We start from the raw sequence: 22,488 nt of genomic DNA on the forward strand, positions 1-22,488 counted from the left end.
CGATTCACCAGGCGGATGACCACACTATTCCCAGTAAAGGCTACGGAACTGTTGTTCTTCACAGTTTGGACTTATCGATACAGAATGTGCTTTACGTGCCAGACGCCAAACATAATCTGCTCAGCGTTGGACAGCTGAATGAGCGGAACATTGACGTTTCCTTCAAGAACAGGAAGTGCATCATCACAAAGAAAAATGATTATGTATTGCATGCTGAATATGTTGATCGTTTGTTTGTTTTGTATTATGATGATGTTGAAAAGGATGACACTTGTTGCATTGCAGGTTCTAACAAAAGTTTGCATGCAGAATGTATTCACGATTTTCATAGAAAATTTGGTCATTTGCATTTTGAGGCAGTATCTAAAATGCCTGCCTTGGTTGAAGGTATGACTATTAAACCCTGCAGGTACCACATGAAGTGCAAAGCATGCGCAGCAAACAAGGTGAAAATGGCTGCGAAAGGTAAGGTGTCTAGTAGGCAAGCTACAGAACCATACCAGGTTGTTCATGCTGATTTGGTTGGACCACTAGCGCCCTCTTTGGGTGGAAATAGATACTTCATGGTTCTCATTGATGCATTTTCCAGGTATATTTATGTGTATAATCTCAAGCAGAAATCAGAGGCTTTTCCTAGGTTCAAGGAATTCTGTGCTTGGTTGGAAAATGTGCACGGTAAGAAGATAAAGACTCTTTTCACTGATCGCGGGGGGGAATTCACTTCTCAGCAGTTTGAAGCTTTTCTGACTGAGAAAGGAATTCAACACGATTTGTCTAGTCCTCGCTCGCCATGGCAGAATGGACTTGCGGAACGGGCAAATCAGACATTGCTTCAAGGGTTAAAAACCTTGCTGCATGATGCCAATCTTCCAGAGAGTTATTGGGCCGAATCTCTCTCGTGTTTTGTTTACAGTTACAATCGCAGGTTATCTTCAGCGATTGGTTGTACCCCCTATGAGAAGATGTTTGGCAAGAAGCCATACATCAAACACATGAAGATTTTTGGTTCTGACATGTGGGTTCGCTCACCACAAAACTCCAAGTTAGACAAGCGTGGATTGCATGGTATCTTTCTAGGTTATCAGAAAGGGTCTTACAGAATAATGATGACTGACTCTAAGACAATTAAGCTCACGAGAAGTGTTAAGTACAATGCAAAGTGGGGGGAGAATGTGGGAATTTTCCAATGTTATCCTGATGACGGTGATGAGACTGAGGATAGTCAAAAGCAACCACAACAACCCACTGATGAAGGTTCTGAGTCTGAATCTGAAACTGAATCGGGTGATTCAGAGGATTTCAAGAGTGCGAAAGCCTCTATGCGACCCTCTGAAAGCTCTGATCAAGAATTGGAGGAACCATTGTTCACAATAGGTCGTTTTTCTCCTAAGAAGGAAGAGGAGAGTGTTGAAGACTTAAGGCTAATTCGTAGGTCACAGAGAGCCACAAAAGGCAGACCTCCAAAGAGATTTGCTGATGAGTTTGCTACGATAGCAGTAACAGCTGTTAAAAGCTCCAAGAAGGTATTTGAACCTTCAAGTTTCCAAGACATCCAGGGTTTGGATTCAAAGGAAGCTGAGCCATGGTTAAATGCCATGAAGGCTGAGCTTGATTCCTTAGAAAGGAACAAAACATGGGAGCTAGTTCCAGTAGTTCCAGGAATGAAACTGCTTGGAAGCAAATGGGTCTTCAAAGCGAAGACAGATCAAAATGGCAAGATAGTCAGACACAAAGCCAGATTGGTAGCCAGAGGTTTTGCACAGGTACCAGGTGAAGACTATCACGAGACCTACTCACCGACAGTGAGATATGAAAGCATTAGGCTTATGCTCAAGCTAGCTGCAGAGGAAAATCTACACATTAGTCACCATGATATTAATACAGCTTTTCTGTACGGATCTCTAGATGAATCACTTTATATGCTTCCACCTGATGGCGTACAGGTAAAACAGGGATTTGTTTGTGCTCTGAAGAAATCCCTTTATGGTCTCAAACAAAGTGCACGGTGTTGGCACACAAAACTCACTGAAGTATTGTTTTCTCTAGGTTTTCAGCAAGGAAAAGCTGATCCATGTGTATTTGTCAAAGAGGAGGGGCAAAAGAAACTGTACTGTTTGTTTTATGTTGATGATTTATTATTCTTTTGGAAAGATGTCGCAATGTACAATAATGCCCTAGCTCAACTGAAAGAGCACTTTGACATGAAAGATCTTGGTGAGGTAAACAACTACCTATCTCTGGAAATAGAGAGAGATCAAGATGGTAACATTCTAGTACACCAGTCACGGAAAATTGCTGATGTGTTAAGCAAACTAAATCTGATGGATGCTAACCCTGTAGACACACCGATGACAACAGGTTATCAGGTAGATGACACTGAAGAAGCATTTTCTGACACTACACTGTACAGAAGTGTGCTAGGCAAGCTAAACTTCATTGCCAAATGTTCAAGACCAGACATTGCTGTTAGCTGTAATTTGCTAAGCAGACAAGTCAACAATCCTAGTGTCAAGGATTGGAAAGCTCTGAAACGCATAGCGCGGTATTTGAAAGGCACTATGCATTACAGACTGAGATTTAACAATCAGAAGTCTGGTGGTCTTGAGATATTTGCAGATGCAAGTTTTGGAAGTGACAGTACAGACTGTGGAATGTAAACACCTGTCTCGTGACAAGCCCTTTCGCTGCACAGTGAAGGAAAGCAGAAACCAACATACACAACCTTGAACTCCTGGGAGAAAAAGTGTGATATAAATAAATCCAACAAATAAATAAATCATGGAAGTCATTTTTAAACAGGCCTCTGAGAATTGTTTTCCCCACTAGAAGTTAACCCATATGCTTCCCCCCCACTCTCAGTATAGCATAGACAGATAGTAGCAGGCTCAGGAGTAGCTGTGCTGTCCACAAAAACCAAATAGCAATAGTCTGGGATTACAGCTACTATCTTCTCTTCCTTATCAGTGCCAACTGACACAGGAAAAATGCTTGTGTGGACACACCATAAAATTATGCTTACAGGCTCAGTATTCATATCACATTATAGAGGAGGGTTTCAGACAAACACTTTCACTACATCATATCTAGATTTTACATATTTCCCCAATGAGCAAAGAGACAAGTAGAATTCTTAAGTAAGCTGTTTTTAAGTGAGAAGTAACAATTATTAATTATGGTCTTGACAATCGTATTATGGAAACCTTCGTTTACATATGTGGAACGCACATGAAAACTATCATCTCATTAAATAGCAAAAAAGGGAACTAAAATCAGGGAATGATCTAAAAAGAGGGAACACTACTTATGCCACTCTCAACTCTATGAAAGAAGCATGAGATACAAATAGAATCCAATATATTTTCAGCAACCACTGTTGACAGTAATTTGTGCCTTCACATCCTTGATTATCACAATTTCCTAAGCAGAATGACCCCAGAAGATTGCTCAGAGTGTCATGGTGTAAAATGAAGTAACTTTTCTCCACCAGAGAACAGGCAAAAATAATTTTAATGCACTGATGTTCTATGGTCTAATGAAAGCACTTCATTGCCTTTCTGACCTATTCTGGTTTTTGACCTATGGACCCCCTATGGATCTCATATCTTGTGCATCTAAAAAGTCAACTACTCCAATACAACTTAAAACTGGCCAGTATAAAGCTTTCCTTTTTTTTTTTTTAAAGTAATATTTATTAAGATTTGAAAGGTTACAAAAATAAAAAATAAAAAAGCATACCAAGCAAAAACAGAACATCACATCACAATAAAAAGGAAAAAGAAAAAAAAGAAAAAAGAAAGAAAAAAATACAATGAATCTTCCCATAACTTATCTTTCATTTGCTTGTTTCCTTGACCTCCTCACACCTCCCTTTTTTGTATTCTAGTTCAATTAGGTATTTCAGCAAGTCCTTTCCATCTTTTCCAATTTTTGTCCTCTATTTTATCTTAATATAATGTTACTTTACTTTCCCTCCTTTCACCATTTAACAATCTGTTTTTTTTCTTAATCCTTTATGGTATCTCTGCTAAAACCACATTACTTCATTCCAACATCCTTCTAACATTCCTTAATTTTACAATGTTTCTGTAAGTAAACTTTAAATTTCTTCCAATCTTCTTCAACCAACTCTTCTCCCTGGTCTCGGATTCTGCCAGTCATTTCTGCCAGTTCCATGTAGTCCATCACCTTCATCTGCCATTCTTCCCAGGTGGGTAGATCTTGTGTCTTCCAATACTTCGCGATAAGTATTCTTGCTGCTGTTGTGGCATACATAAAGAAAGTTCTATCCTTTTTTGGCACCAATTGGCCGACCATGCCCAGGAGAAAGGCCTCTGGTTTCTTCAGGAAGGTATATTTAAATACCTTTTTCATTTCATTATAAATCATCTCCCAGAATGTCTTAATCCTTGGGCATGTCCACCAAAGGTGAAAAAATGTACCTTCAGTCACTTTACATTTCCAACATTTATTATCGGGCAAGTGATATATTTTTGCAAGCTTGACTGGTGTCATGTACCACCTGTAGATCATTTTCATTATATTCTCTCTTAGGGCATTACATGCCATAAACTTCATACCTGTGGTCCATAACTGTTCCCAGTCAGCCATCATAATATTATGTCCTACATCTTGTGCCCATTTAATCATAGTTGATTTCACCATTTCATCCTGAGTATTCCATTTCAACAGCAAGTTATACATTCTTGACAAGTTCTTAATTTTGGGATCTAACAGTTCTGTTTCCAATTTTGATTTTTCCACCTGGAAGCCAATTTTTTTATCCAAATTATACGCCTCCATTATTTGATAATAATGGAGCCAGTCTCGCGCTCTATTTTTTAATTTTTCAAAACTCTGCAGTTTTAATCTGTCTCCCTCTTGTTCCAAAATTTCCCAATATTTCGGCCAATTGGCCTCCATATTGAGCTTTTTCTGAGCCTTCGCTTCCATTGGTGACAGCCACCTTGGGGTTTTATTTTCAAGCAAGTCCTTATATCTTATCCAGACATTAAACAGTGCTTTTCTGACAATATGGTTTTTAAACACTTTATGTGCTTTAACCTTGTCATACCACAAATATGCATGCCACCCAAATACATTGTTAAAACCTTCTAGGTCCAGCACGTCAGTATTTTCAAGAAGCAGCCATTCTCTCAGCCAGTATAAAGCTTTCCTTTTAGAAATAACAGAAGTGGAATGAACAGTTTGAGGAATCAAATAAGCTCTAAATCATGCTAAATTTTCTGCATAACTAATAAGGTGCTTCCCTAATCTATTCAAATATTTGAATGAGTAGATGAAATATGGGCCAGAAATTACACTTTATGTGATTGTTAAATGTTCAGAAGCAATATATTAAACAAGTTTGTTTATAAAAGACAGATAAACTGGTCTGTCTCAAACTTCAGTTTACATAAACTAGCAGTAGAGGACCACAAAGCAAAGTGACTGCTGCTTCTCTCAATTAGCCTAGGGAGAAGAGAAAAGTACTGGAACGTTCCCTTTCAGGATCTCCTTCATCCTGGACACAGTACAATACAGGCTGTGACTCTGCAATCTGGCTTTATCAGACCTCAGGAGGAGATTCTCAAGGGGGCAGGTAGAGCGCTTGAGGGCCTCAAGAAAAGTGGAACCTCAGACTCTCTGTACTTTGAACAGCTAGCCTATCAAAGCGGACAAGTGGGATGGGTGCTACTCTCAGGGTATATGAGGCAGCTGTTGTTTTTTACTGTAGGCAGGTGTTTGCTTTCAAGTAACAGGTGGGTGGAAACATACCCAACACACCAAGTTCAAAACATTAAATTCTATGCAGGCTGTACTGTAGCTTATCACAGCCTGACCACTCCAGCACTTAAAATTCAAGTTAATGTGAATATATTGTACGGAACAGAACTGTGGAATTAAAAAGGGCCTCAAGACAGGAGTTGGAAACCTGTGACCATCCAGATTTTGTTGGACTCTAACTTCCTAACTTCCTAACTCTAACTTCCTCTAACGCGGGTGGCGCTGTGGGTAAAACCTCAGCGCCTAGGACGTGCTGATCGCATGGTTGGCGGTTCGAATCCCCGCGGCGGGGTGCGCTCCCGTCGTTCGGTCCCAGCGCCTGCCAACCTAGCAGTTCGAAAGCATCCCCGGGTGCAAGTAGATAAATAGGGACCGCTTACCAGCGGGAAGGTAAACGGCGTTCCGTGTGCTGCGCTGGCTCGCCAGATGCAGCTTGTCACGCTGGCCATGTGACCCGGAAGTGTCTGTGGACAGCGCTGGCTCCCGGCCTATAGAGTGAGATGAGCGCACAACCCTAGAATCTGTCAAGACTGGCCCGTACGGGCAGAGGTACCTTTACCTTTAACTTCCATCAGCCCCAGCTAGATAACCAATTATAAAGAATTATGGGATTTGTAAGTTTAATGAAAGGGAAGGGTTCTCTACCTCTACACCCCAAAATCCAAATCTATTATTGACGTTCTATCCTTGCTTACCCAGGTAGCAGGGAAATAATCTAACTCAATATATAAATCTTAGACTGCTGCTACTTTTTTATTAATTACTGAATACAGACCCAGGCTTTCAAATTTCACCACTACTGCATTTAGAATATATATATTTTAATACACATTCTAGTTTCCATGATATAGCACTTTGTAATGGTTTTAATTTTTTTAATTTTTTAACATTTATATCCCAAGCTTTCTTCTGTTATGGAGTCCAAGGCAGCATGAGTGATGTTTCTAGGCAGTTGCCCATCCAGACACTGACGGCACCCCAGGCCTGCTTAGCTTCAGCAAGGTGATGGTCTCAGGAGCCTTCAAACTATATTCTGGGTTCAGAGCAAATCTGCAGAACCACATAAGTGCAGACACTGCATATTCAGCTCTCTAAATGTAGCCTAGTACCCGTCTACAGGATCAGCCTTTCAATCCTCTCAAGTCTTAAATTTGTACTGTAATTTGCATTTTAAATTAAATGATGAGTGAATTTGTTCAGATTGTCACCACCATAGTGCTGTTTCTCCAGAAAGTATTTACACAGCTAATTGCCCATTGCTCAGGACTTAAACATGCATGAAAAATCCAAATACAGTGCCCCAACTCTTGTCAAAAAAGTCTGCCCTCTCCTCCCTTGTTAATTTACTTTGACTCAAGGGTAATGAACAGGACGTGTTTATTCTTCATCCATTAGCCAAAATGGAAATAAAATTAAATAAACACCTATATGTTTATTCTGTGGAACTAGATACACCTTATAATTTCTTACTCTCACTTTGTTCAGCTGGTGATGAGTTACCACCTTCAGCACTCAAGTTTTCATGTTTCAAATACAGAGTCTATCAATCATTCCCTTAGCTTTTCTCTCGGACCACAGCTTTCACATTGCTTATCAGCTAAAACCACAACTGCCTAATGAAAGTAACATCCAAACTGGCTGGTATTCACCAAAAACTCACTAAATAAATATGACATGCCTCAATAAATCAAACTCAAATTCATCCATGCCAATAATGCAAAGCAAAACACACACAAAGCTGTTTCCCACGTAGCAAGCATTCAGAATATGGGAATGGTTGGATGAAAAAAATCTTTTTCAGCACAGCCTCTGGCTAGTGAAAGCACTGAAATATGTAGCCACAGATAGGAATCCACAGGGTGTCACATTAGGAATCATTGTCTGGACACTCAGGAACATGCCATGGGCCTCCTCCCATGAAAAGGATTTATATATACCAAATACATGTGGAATTTTACCTGCTTTCTAGGCATCCTTTCAATTTGTGAAGCGATAAATAAATCTAACTAATCTAAACAAAACAAAACCATTTATATTTTAACCCCAATTTAAAATATTTCATCAAAGCAGTGTGAAGTTTTCTGCTTACTGATCTCTATCAAATCTCCTACTAATCCATTTAAACTAAAGTAAGAATAAGCTCTACTGGCTTCTGCTTTGGCTTAGTCAAATCTTAGTTTCCAATGATATCTTTCTGTAAATCTACATTGCACACAACACTTCTCCCAAAGTGCGTACTATAAATATATAAAATATTAAATATGAGGATTGCTCCCAGAATCACAATACTGAAGGCATCACTCCTAATTAGAAAAATCCAATTAGCATTAGGATATTGGATTGGATTGCACTTCCCACAGAAACTTTTCAGCACACTGGGAGTGTGACTTCTCTAATAAAGGGGAAATTTTACTCATCTGCTTTATTCAACCTCTTTCCCCTTTCTTTTTGCAAAGCCACATTAGAAGAATCTCCTCCAGTCACAACATCTAATAAGAGCTCTTATTAGATGGAAAGAAGCAATTTTTAGAGTTAAAATGTAAATATTATTTCAACTCTAAAAATTGCTTCCTTCCATCAACTTGCATACAAAATCAGGGTGATGACAATTTTCCATCCACCCAACAGTGACTCAGCAACGAAGCAGTGGGTGGGTGGAGCATAAAATACTCTTTCAAGCATTGATGACTCACAAGTCAAAACTTCCTTTTCCTGAAACAAGAACCAGGTTTCTCACCAATCATCCTGTGTGTACAATTTCCCTTAATACCAATATGGTTTCCTGTTCCAACAACCTAGAAGCATAGTAAAAGGAACTCATGTTGCTATCGATCATCTAGTTCGGGTGTGGGGAACCTCTGGCCCTTTGAACCACAAGCATGCATAGTCAATGACCAGAGATGATGGGAGTTGTACATAAATTCTGTGAAATAAATAACACAATGCTAAAAAAAGTCAAAACCATAAATCAGAACTCAGTTTAAAAGCCTGTATGGATAAAAATAAGTCTACAGCAAATACCTGAAGGTCAAAGGCTGGGGGTGGGCATTGGAATTGTCTGACCAGGCCCAGACAGAGGGGGGGCCATACTGGCCACTTGGCCCGGGCCTCCAATTGCAAAAGGGGCCTCGGTCAGCATACATTCCCTATGTATTTTTAAAAAGCACTATTGTATATCTATATTTTCCATTTTGTCTTTATATGCAGATACGGTTCTAGCCTTGAAATAAAATTATTTGTCAGCATAACTTTTGTGAAAATTATTTATATACTTACTTATTTATAAGACTTCAGTTATCCCCAGGGTAAAAAAAAGGGGGGACACATTATCTACCTGGCCCGGGCCTCTGCCTTACTCCGCAAGGCCCTGTGTCTGACCACAACTAGAAGGGAGATCTACAAAACTGGGTCTACAACTCTGAATGCATGGCTCCTGGTGGATACAAACTGCGTATCCACATTCTAGACCAGCTTGTGCAAAAGGTTCAATCAAAACATTCTTCAGTAGTGGGTCATTTGATTGGCACTCGTGGTCTTCAAAGCTTTTTGAATTTGAGTTTGCTTGTTATATGAACATACACTGAAACATTCACAAAACCAGGCTGCACACATAACCAAGTACAGTGGTGCCTCGCAAGACGAAATTAATCCGTTCCGCGAGTCTCTTCGTCTAGCAGTTTTTTCGTCTTGCGAAGCAACCCTATTAGCGGCTTAGCGGCTTAGCGCTATTAGCGGTTTAGCGGCTATTAAAGGCTTAGCGGTTTAGCGGCTTAGCTGCTAAAAGGCTATTAGCGGCTTAGCGGCTTAGAAAAAGGGGGGGGAAAGCGAAAAAAAATTTCAAGACTCGCAAGACATTTTCGTCTTGCAAAGCAAGCCCATAGGGAAATTCGTCCTGCGAAGCAACTCAAAAACGGAAAACCCTTTCGTCTAGCGGGTTTTCCGTCTTGCGAGGCATTCGTCTTGAGGGGCACCACTGTACAACATCACTACACAACAGGAAATAAACAGGTTTGTTTCGGTAAGTCTGCTTGCCTCTTATTGGGCAGGAAGTGTTGCAATCTGGCACTGTCCCCACCGCGCAATCCCATGGCAGTGCTGCATGTGGGGTCTGGTTGGATCATAGTTGGCCTGCAAATAGGCCAATCACAGGCAGGTTACTGTGCAGGACCTCCCCAGGGGCGGGGCCAACTGCATCAGCAGGCGTCACTTGGATCCACACTCGGAATAAATAGACGGCCTACCCAGGCTTCTTCATCCAGTTTGTCTTTATAACTTTGTATTCAATTTTGTATCTAACTTGTATCCACCCATTTTCAGCAGCGGTTGGTATTCCCAAACTCAGCAGTTTGGTTTTGAAACCTTTTCCAAATCTAATCTGCCCAAGGGGCATTCCCTCCTCTTATCTTTAATGTATATATTGTTAACTAATTGTGCAATACTTTCTTGTGGCATGTAAAACTGAATGCATGGCTGTTTGCTGGTTATGACTCTTTGTTGCTGTCTACAAGGCTACCCTTTTTAAAGTACAGATCTCCAAACAATTTCCATACCCTCCAAGTATTTGGGCATCAGGCCCATGCAGACCATATCTGGCTAGTAAGCTGACGTCAAACCACAGTGTCCAAGTTCAAATGCAACAGCAAACTGTGGTTTAAACTGAAGCTGGCACACAATGATGGAACGGATGCAGAAGAGCAATGGGGCAGCCCAAAACTCATTCTTAATTATACTTTCTATAATGTGCTATTGCCAGAATGGTACATTAAAGGTCCTTTCTCCAAGGGCATCCAGTCCATTCTAACAAAGCCAAAAAATATCTAATACTCAAAATAAACGTGGTGTAGTGGCTAGAGTATTGGACTACAACCCAGGAAACCAGGAAACTCAGCCATGAAGTACATCTAACTGACCTTGGTCAGCCAGGTTCTCTCAATCTAACCTTCCTCACAGGGTTGTTGTCAGGATAAAATATGGCTGAGAACCATTTACACCATCTGGACCTCCTTGGAGGTAGGGTGGGATATAAATGAAAAAATAACTACACATTAAGCATTTACCAGGTTTCTTAACATCACCAATTATAGACTGCTATCCCTAACACATAATCTCTTTGTTAAACATATGGTCCTGAGGACAACATCACTGCAAGACAATCTTTCAAGACAGTTCCAGAATATGGCCTTCAGTCACATCTAATCTTATGCCAAACGCAGTACTTTCTTCCAAACCAAATAGTATTTGAGAAATACAACTAATTCTTTTAAAGTAACTCCATTTTATAAATTTCACTCAAGGGGTTTAAGACAGCCATAACTCTGTTTTAGGACTACTGTACTTTGCAATTTACATTTAGCAAAAACTGTCACTCATTATCAGAACGAAAGACTATCATTTAAATTCTCTCTGTCTCTCTCGCCAAATAGAAATAATAGTAAGCATATGATTAACCCCTTACAGCCTTGGTTTTGTTTACTAAATACCAGCAAGGGATCATCTTGATCAGGATCACAGCTTGGGACAGGGGGAAATTATTTGGCTCTTTCACCCTGCTATGATCCTGATTTAGATGCCCAACCCCCACAGCTGCATTTTGCCCAAGAAATAAAGCTACAATTAGTTCCAATAGAGGCCTTCCCCCTGTGGTCAAACAGCAGCACAGGTCTGATCCCAAATCTACCTCCAGCCCTGTAATTGCTGTTTAGTAAACAAAAAGCAAACACGGAAGTCATCACATCTAGTTTGGTCTTCAGATATGGGGAAACAACATTGCAGGAAATGCACACCTCCTTTGCAATACTGCAAAATAATTTACAATTAAGATGAGTAGTACTACATACAATGTCACAATGTTTAATACATTGTACTGTGTAGCTTCTAACGGTACCCACATTCTTAGGCAATTCCTAAAAAGTGCTCTCTGAAGTGGGGAACAAAAGACACCAATAAATTTCATGGAGTTTTTTGGAGCAGGAAGAGCTCCACCCCTTTCCCTCCCTTCTCTCAAAATATCGTTCATGAACTGCTGGTGGCATGTACCTATGGGTATAATTATGACATGTCTCCCGTTAAAGCAGTATTGCTGAGAGGCACAGCTTAAAAAAGATTCTGCAAAGTCAATTTTATTTCAGCCAGAATGAATGTGATAAGTGATGGCCACAACAGAAGCCTTTTAATTATTATTATTACTTTTATTATTATTATTATCCTCATTATTATCATCATCATTATTTTATTTATGGTATATAACACCTTATAGCCACAGGTCTCAGGGCAGTTCACAAGTATTACTTTGGTAACACCACTCTACCCTTTGCCCTACCTGTGTTTCTCCACCTCAAAAATTATTATCTAAAACAAGGTAAATCAGAATAAGCACATTTGAAAGAGCATGTGCATTTCAGCCACATCATTTTTATCCCATCCCATGATTTGCATCTTCTAGACTGCAATTGAGTGATGCAAAAAACATGAGACAACAAACCATGAGGAAAAGCCTCCATCAAAGAGCAGAGTTAAAGCTTCTTGTGGTTTAATATGCAAAGCCTAAGCAGCTCAATCAAGCAACCAAAGCTAAATGTCATTTCCTCCCTTGACACAATCACTCTCTTGTTAAAATAGGACATATTTTGTTTGGTGGCCCATCAGGGAAAAAAATATATATTATAGGTTACAAAAGAATAGCAGGATCAGTGCACAGTGAGAGACCAAAGGTTGATGAATGATTTCTTGTTTGAATCATGTACTCCAATTCAAAAATAAACTGTGATGAAATACATAAATATTTAGCAAACTGTATCCTTGCAAAGTACTAGAACTTCAGGTCCCTTGAGTAATCATGTTAATTTTGTATCCCAAGCTGTAATTAAAAAAAACACCAGTGAAGGTTATGGAAGCCCATGAGAAGAAGAGAAACAGTGGTCTACATCAAAGAAGATGGAAGTTGTGCCTATAACAAGTTTTTCTCTGCTTTAATGGACAGAAGGACTAGCTAGGAAGACGACCCCAAGAGCTTTTGTAGGGGTGGATTATGTTGTGGCAGGAAGAAAAAAAATACCTGAAACACATGAAAGCTCACTGAAGTCGACCAACTTTTTGGATTTTAAAATGGCAACACTGGGCTTGTATATTGTTAAGCATACTGTAATAAATAAATTAGCTATAGAGAAAAAGCACTGTGTTAAAAGGCTTCAGTCTGTCTCCAAACATCTTGAGATGATCCAAAATGCCATCTACCAGTGTGATTCACAATCACTACTGAGTCTCTGAAGATTGAGAGGCAAGGAAAAGCTCATTAAAAGAAACCTATTAATATCTATAGCTATTCTCTTTATACCGAAATAAACGTAATCCAGCAGCACACAAACTATGCACTACAGCATCTGTGTGAGCAATTTCATGGCACAGATTTATTTCTCCTGCGTTACCAATTAAATCTTAAAATAGATGGTATAGATAAACACTGAAACACAAGTATCTATAGTCGGGCATGTAATGGTTACACAGCTAAGTAACAGTAACACTCCAGTTTCTATTTTGGAGCTGAGATACAGCAATAGCTGCCATGTTCTGTAATGGCTATTGTGGGTGCTCAACATTCCTACACACACAAGCTGGAAAAACATTCCTACACATACAAGCTGGAAAAATTCAACAAACTAAGATAACAAAAAAAAATCAGGAGAAAACAATATGTGCAACAGTATGTACAAACTGTCCGACATTCCTTAACTTTCGGTGGTCCTACAGACCAGCTCTGAATTTCATCATCCTTGGAAGCTTATGACCAATGTATCTTGCTGAAAAGTGCTACTTTGACTTTTAAATAATCTGTGATACTGCATGCCAATATTAGCATGTACAAAAAATATTCTGTTTAATGGTAACAAAATAGGCTGATCCAAGAGAAGCGAGCAGCCACCTAGAAGGCCCCTTCCCATGGTGGTGGAACTGAAGTAAAAGCCTCCCCCAAAGATCTGAGAGCCATATAGGGGCATGAAACAATGGGGTGGAGGGCACAAAGTCTATAGACCTCAGGTAGCTCTTGATCCCTTTAGGATGGGCAGCTCCCAACAAAATTTCAAAAATGCAATAAAACCTCAAACATTAAAAACCTCCCTGAACAGGTCTCCCTTCAGATGTCTTCTAAAAGTCATGCATGCACATGAAAGCTTATACCCAGAACAAACTTAGTTGGTCTCTAAGGTGCTACTGGACAATTTTTTAATTTATTTCTAAAAGTCAGATAGTTTATCTGATGGGTGGGCGTTCTACAGAGCAGGTGCAACTACCGAGAAGGCCCTCTGCCTGGTTCCCCGTAACCTCACTTCTCGCAATGAGGGAACCACCAGAAGGCCCTCTCAGCCATTCCTCAGTGTCTGGGCTGAACAATGGGGGTGGAGCCAAAGTCATTTAGGGCTTTAAAGGTCAGCATCAACAATCTTACTTGTGCTCAGAAACATACTGGGAGCCAATGTGGGTCTTTTAGGACTGGTGTTATATGGTCGCGGCGGCCACTCAGTATTTCATCTGAACCAGTAATATCAATGGAACAACCATTCAACCACCTCACGATCTCAATCTGGTGATCAGATCAGATATTTACAAGGTTTAGTACCAACATTAATAACCTTCCTTGAAATGTTGGTGTGGAAATGTACTTAGAACTGAAGTACAACCACTGGTACAAGTTATGAAGATAACTATATATAATACCAAGGAAAGTTGAATATTTTGCTTGGGTGTGCTTGTAATCAGATACTTTCCTATAGGAATGGGGAGACCTCAGTGCTTAGATGTACTCCTGTTTTTCAGAATTCCCGTTTTAACTGAAGAGTTATCACAGAAAGTGGGAGCAGTTCACTTTTCCCCTATCCCAGTTACCCTGGCATATATGCATGCTAAAGAATTTATTATTATTATTTATTTTTGCCCACTACCTGCATTCGGTGATACTACAGCAATAGCTGCCACTCCTCCTGCTACTCCGCCGATCTGATCGAAATTCATTCCTCGACTTCCTTAGGCTGAAGTACTCTGTAAGCTTTCCAAAAGACGACATGGCACCAGCGCAGTGTGACCTTCTACCATCTGCATACGTGTGCCTGAATCTACACACAGGTTCATATGCTAGAGCCAGTGTGTTTGCATTTCTCAGGATTTGTCGACAGTGCTTGCTGTGCTGAGCAGGTGTGCTAGGAGAGTTAGAGAAACAGAAAGCAAGGAGTTTAGGAAGGGCAGACCATGATTTTTCATGCACTGATATTTTTCATACAAAAGAAACACACAGCATATAGGAATTAAGTACACACTCATGAAAGCAGTACTTCCGTGTGTGTGTGTGTGTGCGCGTGCGCGCGCGCGCATGTGCGCACACGCGTTTACTGCAGAACTGAATTAAGAAGAAAAATAATCCCATCTGGGGAAAGGGGAATCCTTTAGTACGGAGTGGTTATATTTCACAGTTCCTACTGTGTAAGGTTTTCACAAAGACATGCCTCTACATCAGAAATAGAGAGCATTTGGCCTTTAAAGATGCATTTAATTAAGGGGGAGGTATATTAAGTCTCAATCACTTTTCATCATGGTACAGAGAAAGAAACCTTTAATATTAGAAAGCTAAAAAATCATTACATGTCCTGAACAACTGGGCTGTTTGTAGTCAAATACTTCTAACCCTAGTGACCCAAGTACTACACATATACTGTACTAATAACAAGATCTTTGGACTCCTCCTGTACACTGTTGTGCTTTAGAGCCAGCAGCACCAATATCCCTCTCACATAGCAGCCCCTTTCCTACTCTATCATGCTAAATCTTTATTATTAATTAGGTCTCAATTAATTTAGAAATTATTTACAGTTATCTGCACCCCAGCACTCTGTTTCAGCACTAGAAAATACAACCAGCATCCACCAATGAGCAATTCTGCATAGCAGAATACAATTGTCCCTCTTAAAATCCTCAGCTAGTCAGCTACACTCATGCTTATCAGATCTCTAACTCCCTTGATCAAACTGCTACCATAGAGGGGATAGCAAAAAGAGGCATTGATGGGAGGTTGATGTGTCTTCATAAACTCATTTGAACCCTAATGAGTATGTAGGTATTAAAGTTCAGTTGAGAAGCAGCACAGCTGGATACAAGAAGCAAGAAAATACATGATAGCAACACATTTAATTACCTTTTAGACAAAAAGGACAAGAGTAAATGAACAGGAACATCAAATTAACAAACTGTTTTGTATTTTTTCCCAACCTTCTGCTGTGGGTGCCATATTAAAAATTAAATGTTAACTGCTATTTTTCTGCCAAAAGCAACCACACACAATAAAGGAGCAGTCAATACTGCAAGCCTGTCACATAATTTCCCCGCAAACAAATTCTTTTTCTGTATCTGTTTTTATTCTGTTTTATTAATTCCATTAGTTTGATTTCCATGTTTCAAACACAGCATCCAGTATCAACAGTATTTTTTTTGCCAGCTGCTTCCAAAGGAGGAATGAAAAGAGAAAGGGGGTGATTGCCTATGATATGTTTGAAAATCTCAATGCTGTACTATTCTATGCTGTGCTTTCACTGGTATATCAGAAATTTTTAGAGGCAACTATCACTATTTCTGTTTCCTGTATCCTCATCTCTGCAAACAGGATTATTCCAAGATATCATAAACTGCAAAACCTGCATTCAGTCAAATTTGTACAAAGCAGTAACCACTAGCACACAATTTCTCTTCTCATTCATGCTCCAGCACAAGCAAAAGTGGTGCAGATGCCTAAACATCAAGTATAGCAGAACACAAAAACACAGGAGAGGCAAAGAGGGCAGAAGACAAGGGGGTGCAAGGAGGTGAACGATGACAAGAGGACAAGAAAAACAAACCCAAATTAGACCAATTTATGTGCATAAGACACCTGCTGGCTTGTTTCAGCTGAACGGCTTTAGGAGGTTCTGTTGCAGCGGCGGTAGCAGCAGCAGCTCCCTGCAGTCTTTGAATGAATCTCTTTCTTTTTCCCCTTCAGCTGCTCGGCAGCAGGTAGAAAACCTCTCACAACACCTTCTTGTTTCCATTAATATTTTATGAGAAGAGAGTGCAGCCCTGAGACCCCATTCACCTTTGGATTAAGTCCGGGCAATCTCTCCTCCATCCCCCTCCCCAAATTCAAATAACTCCACGTCTGCCTTGATGGTGCATTAAATTTTCTTCTTTTCTTTTTGCAATCAATTCACTTGCAGAGAGATGGATCAAAACAGCATTCACTCCTGCTCTCGGTCTTCTCACATGTACATTCAGTCTCACATTCCATCCCTCATCTCTTATCAGGCACAGGATTGCCATCCAGAGATATGCAATATTCCAAATGAGGTCAGGAACAACAGAATGGAATCAGGCACTAAGGCTGGGGTGGGGGGAGAAGAGGAGCAGCAGTTTATAGGGTGGGCAAAGGACACAGTGAGAAAGGGAACAAACACACACACACACTTTATCAGCATTAAGCATCCAAACCCTATAATGAAGCTCTTTGAGATGCAGACAGCATTTTTAGGAATCACAGATACCTTGGGAGGGCTATAATAATTATTACCTGACGCAGAAGAAATTGTTGGCTACTAAGCAACACAAGGGAGAAAGAGGAGTTAACATACCACAGACTTGCAAGGCAAGAGGGAGAGGTCTGAAGAAAGGGGGAGAAGCAACATATCGCCTCTAAATATTCCATGTAACAAGAGATAAGAAAGAGTAAAGCAAAAGCTTCTCAGGGTTTGCTTGGCTGCACTTTCCTATTGACTTGAGTGAACTACAATTGGGACTTACAGGTGGGGAGCTGTAATATATTCTGCAGCACTATGATAGGCATATGAAAACATCTCTTTCTACATGAGTAGAAGTGTGTTTGTGATCAAATACTAGCACCTCACCACTCATGTGTTAAAATGGCCACCAGTTATCTCAATTCCGAGCAATATCCAGTAGCATAAAATTCCACTTTTCTCTCGTGTTTTTAATGTTTCAATTTATATGATACAAGCATCAAAATGTACAGAAGTTAAAAATATACATATAAAAGGTCAGCATTTCTGTAAGATAAAATATGTTTACAATAGACAAAATATTACCCTCTATATGGGGGACTAACCATTCAAATTGGTAATAACCCATTCTCCAAGAGTTCTTTATAAAACCAAGTTCAGGCTTGGGGTCAGAGGTCCAAACATATGTATATTAGAAAAACACAGAAGAGGCAACAGCAAGGAAGGGAAAAGAATATGAAATAAATCACACCCAAAAGTCTGTTATTGAATAGAGATGCTTGAAGAATTTCATATTTTGAAATTCTGGAGCAAACTGGCCTGATCCACGAGCTTAGGAATCCATCACCTTTCACACTTGCAAATGTCCCAAATTAAGTTATTTGCTTAAAAAAATACAACACACATAACTTTAAAATATGTAAAGGTAAAGGGACCCCGGACCGTTAAGTCCAGTCGCGGACGACTCTGGGGTTGTGACGCTCATCTCGCTTTACTGGCCGAGGGAGCTGGCGTTCGTCCACACACAACTTTCAGGTCATGTGGCCAGCATGAATGAGCTTCTGGTGAACCAGAGCAGCACATGGAAATGCTGTTTACCTTCCCGCCGGAGCGGTACCTATTTATCTACTTGCACTTTGACGTCCTTTCAAACTGCTAGGTTGGCAGGAGCAGGGACCGAGCAACGGGAGCACACCCTGTCACGGGGATTTGAACCGCTGACCTTCTGATCAGCAAGCCCTAGGCTTTTTTAAAAAAAATGGTAAATTAATGAGGAACTGGGATGGGATCAGAATGGGATCAGACTTATAAGTGAGCAAATGATCGACACTGGCTGGAAACAGACTGACTCATCAATCCCTATTCTGGAACACATACAAAAGTGAATTTATCTGCAAGACACTGTTTGACTGCACTTGCCTATTTTTCTAAGTACTTTAATAAGTCGTGGCACACTATGGTAGAAAGGAAAGTCTCATCTATAAAAGTGAAATTAAGTTTTGATATACTGTAAAGAGCCTGAAAAAAGTTTCAAGCAATGTCACTGAGGTACAAAGCTCAGCTACTTTTGATGGGCTAAATGGTTAGTCTGGGGATTAGGGTTGCAATCCCCTAACCCCATTTATCTGGGAGGAAGCCCCACTGAATTCAGTATGGCTTACTTTTGAGTAAATGTGGTTAGACCTGCACTGTTAGGACTGCACTGTAAGAGAAGGGTGGCCTGGCCACTATTATAAACAACTTTACAAGTCAGTTGTAATGTGCTCTACATAGAGCTGCTTGAAAAGACTGTTCGTAACCTAAAGCTGGAATATAATGTGGCAGCCTGCTTGTTAACTGAATTAAGCTGATTCCATCTGACTCAGGAGATGGAATGGCAGAGACAGGACTGCAGAGCCTCTCCATCCACTCTACTTAAAAACCAGTGTTTGGCTGCTTCCTCTTCAGTTAAGAAATAGTGCCAGAGTTTGCTTTTCTCCTCCTACTTCACAAATCCCTCTTCTTTTTGTGTCCTGTCTTTTAGATCATTAACCTGAGGACAGAAGCTGTCTTATCAATGACATTTGTAAGTGGCTCTAGGAACCTTCTTGGTTGAAGAGCAAGATAAGAATGCTTTAAAATAAATAAAGAAGCAGGAAAAATGTTACACCTGGGTGTTTAAAGAACTAGTGTAGTGGATGCTAATCAGCTTCCAGGCACAATTTAAGGGGCTGGTTTGGACAAATCTATGCCTGTTTATTGAGAAGTAGACCCTACTGTGTTCAGTTTATTCCCAGGAAAAGTATACCTATGATTGCAGCCTTAAGCCACTAAATAGTTTGGGCTCATTGCGTGGAATTCAACTAAGTTTTACTCAAGGTAGATCCACTGACATTAATAAACATAACGAAGTTGTGTCTATTGATTTTAATTAATCTACTTTGAGTAAAACTTAGTCGAATGCCACCTGCTGTATCTCATGGAATGTTTCCTTCCACACAGCCTCTTCCTGTGTGCCAAAATTATCAGGTGAGGCCATGCTTTGAGTACTGATTTTATTTAGAACAATGTTTCCCAAAGTGGGATTTTCCTCTCTTCAAAGGCAAACTGCAGTCTCACAGGAAAATCACAATGTTTCTTTTCTGCAAATCACTCAAAAGGGTGAGATCTGCAATGATCAAGTCTCTTTGATAACTTTGCATTGAATTCAGACCTCAGTCTTCATGACTCTTAAATCACTAAAACCTCTAATTCAATAGTCACTCTGATTTGAAATACATTACATACAGCTTTCCGCCCAACACCTGTTGAACGGGGTAGCAGGGTAACAGAGAGAGTTCCTGCACACCATTTTGGAGAACTTGGAGTCTTTTTTCTAGACATTTGGCTCACTGACGTCCTCTCCGGGCTCTGGGAGGGTCTCCTCAGATGCTTTCCACCTCTCTCCGGTCATTTCAGATCAGAATTATTTATTTAATTTCCTGGTGCCACACATATACTGTACGTGGTTGCGTGCATGTCAATCACACATATGTATGGGGATGCCTGTACTGGAAGGCTGGTATGAAGTCAGCAACAGTGTTCCCACCAATCATTCATTGACCTATCACACAACACACTTCCGCTTGCCAGGTACAGAGCTCAAGAGTATAAAATAGTTATATCACCTCAACCCCTTTTTCCCCTTCAGCATCTATTCATTTATTTATTGCACTTTCAGCCCACAATTTTCTCCAAGAAGCTCAAGGTAGCATACATTGCTTCCTCTCTCCATTTAATTCCCACAACCATTCAGTGAGATAGGTTAAACTGAAAGAGTGCTACTGGCCCAAATGTCACCCAGGGAGCTTCACGGCTGAGTGAAGATTTGAACCCTTGTATCCCAGGTCCTAGTCCAATACACTAAACCACACTAGACCATACTGGCTCTCAAATTAACATCCATTTCAATTTGAACATGCAATCAATGTGCTTGTACCACTAACACACACACACGAGAGAGAGAGAGAGAGAGAGAGAGAGAGAGAGAGACAGAGTCAACACTTTCATTCAAATTTCTATTTACTCAGAAAGTCTCCTATTACACACATCCAAGCTTAGTATTTACATTAGGCTCCAAAGAGCACTTCACAGTATGTTCTTCACATAGCCATCAAACGCATAACCTACTTGCTTGAAATCTCCAGCATTTATTAAGCAACCTTCAAAGCAGAAGACAGTCTGCTTGTAAAAATCATGACCCCACTTTTTTGTACTACTTGTAATTAGCCAGAGTAACATTTACAGTGGTACCTAGGGTTACAGACACTTCAGGTTACAGACGCTTCAGGTTACAGACTCCACTAACCAGAAATAGTACCTCAGGTTAAGAACTTTGCATCAGGATGAGAACAGAAATCACGCAGCGGCAGCGGGAGGCCCCATTAGCTAAAGTGGTGCTTCAGGTTAAGAACAGTTTCAGGTTAAGAATGGACCTCTGAAACGAATTAAGAATGTAACCAGAGGTACCACTGTACTTCCATTTACTGGAACTCCTAACTGACAGGCCAGATCATACCTGCAACAGAATTTCATCCAGCCAACAACTACAGCACACTTCAGCACTTCTACCCCTTCAGATGACAAGACAAGCAACCATGGCTGGCTCTGAAGCAAATACCTAATAGCAGCACTGATACTAGAAGGTGCTCCTAGTTTGCTGCTGCCTTCTCCTCCAACTAGGCAGCCATCACTAAGTTGGCCTTGATGCCCAAGAAGGTTGACAAAAAAATGAAACATAATCAGTCCACTAGCTGATTTCATAAGTAAGTTATTTTCCCCACCAGGTTTTTGGAAGTCTAACAATATGTTGTGATTCAATACCTTCTTTCCATCCTCAACAGAAATAGGTGCACCGCAGGCATAGCACGTGGCATTCCAAACCCTGGTGATCTATGCTGTGTACCGTCAGCTTCTGACAAATGCTTTTTGACAGTCTGGGTAGCTGAAGCGGCAGTTACAGGACAAGATGCTTAATGCTAAAAACAGCAAAAAATGAAGCTCCTTTGCCTTTCAAAAAGTACAGCAAGATTGTCCTTCCAAAGTACATCTCAGATACACAATATGAGGCAAAGCACCAAAAATTCCTCCTGCTGCCATCCAAGTAAGTGTATTGAAGCATTTTACTTCTTTGCAGAGAATCCACAAATGCTAACGAAGCTTGGTCTTTACACATTAAGGACTATTTATATATTTTTCAAATTGGTTTCATTTTGTGCACATTTTAAGAAGCTTTTCATGACCATGTCTTAGAGTAACTTGTTTCTAGACAGACATGTGAATAACCACAATGGATGTTTAAATCCTGAAACTCTGCTTTTATCATTTTTCACTCATAATCGTCCAACCATCAACTGGAGAAGAAATCATAGCTTGGTGAGAGAGCATATGCTTCACATGCTGAAGGCCCTGGAGTTGGCATCTCCAGTTAAAAATAGCAGGTGGTTTACCCAAAAAATAAAACAATCCAAAAATAATGAAAATCAAAGGTAAGTTTACAATCAAATTAAAACATATTTCAACATTCTACACGTCTGGATAGGCTTGCCTGAACAAAAAGGATTTCAGCAGGCACTGAAAAGAGTACTGTGAGGGCACCTGCATGATGTCAATAGACAGGGAGTTCCAAAGTGTGGGTGCTGCCGCACTAACAGAAACA

General features: G+C 40.3%; 1 protein-coding gene across 7 annotated transcripts in view; it reads right to left on the minus strand.

Moving 5' to 3' along the window:
* The window catches only part of LOC308463499 (ankyrin repeat and fibronectin type-III domain-containing protein 1-like), a 366,925-nt gene that overhangs the window by 300,749 nt on the left and 43,688 nt on the right, over positions 1 to 22,488 (minus strand). For 3 of the 7 annotated variants that reach the window (XM_080981922.1, XM_080981921.1, XM_080981919.1), the window contains one exon: positions 14,721 to 14,975. The exons of 2 other annotated variants lie outside the window; for them this stretch is intronic. In XM_080981922.1, the coding sequence (XP_080838048.1) occupies positions 14,721 to 14,842 (122 nt within the window). In that variant the 5' untranslated portion in view covers positions 14,843 to 14,975. Of the gene's footprint in view, positions 1 to 14,720; positions 14,976 to 16,693; positions 16,781 to 22,488 lie in introns of those variants that run through there. 2 more of the 7 variants (XM_080981926.1, XM_080981925.1) reach the window with 2 other exon arrangements.

This window comes from Podarcis pityusensis (genome assembly GCF_964106645.2).
Source record: "Podarcis pityusensis genome assembly, chromosome: 14".
NCBI classification, from domain to species: Eukaryota; Metazoa; Chordata; class Lepidosauria; order Squamata; family Lacertidae; genus Podarcis; species Podarcis pityusensis.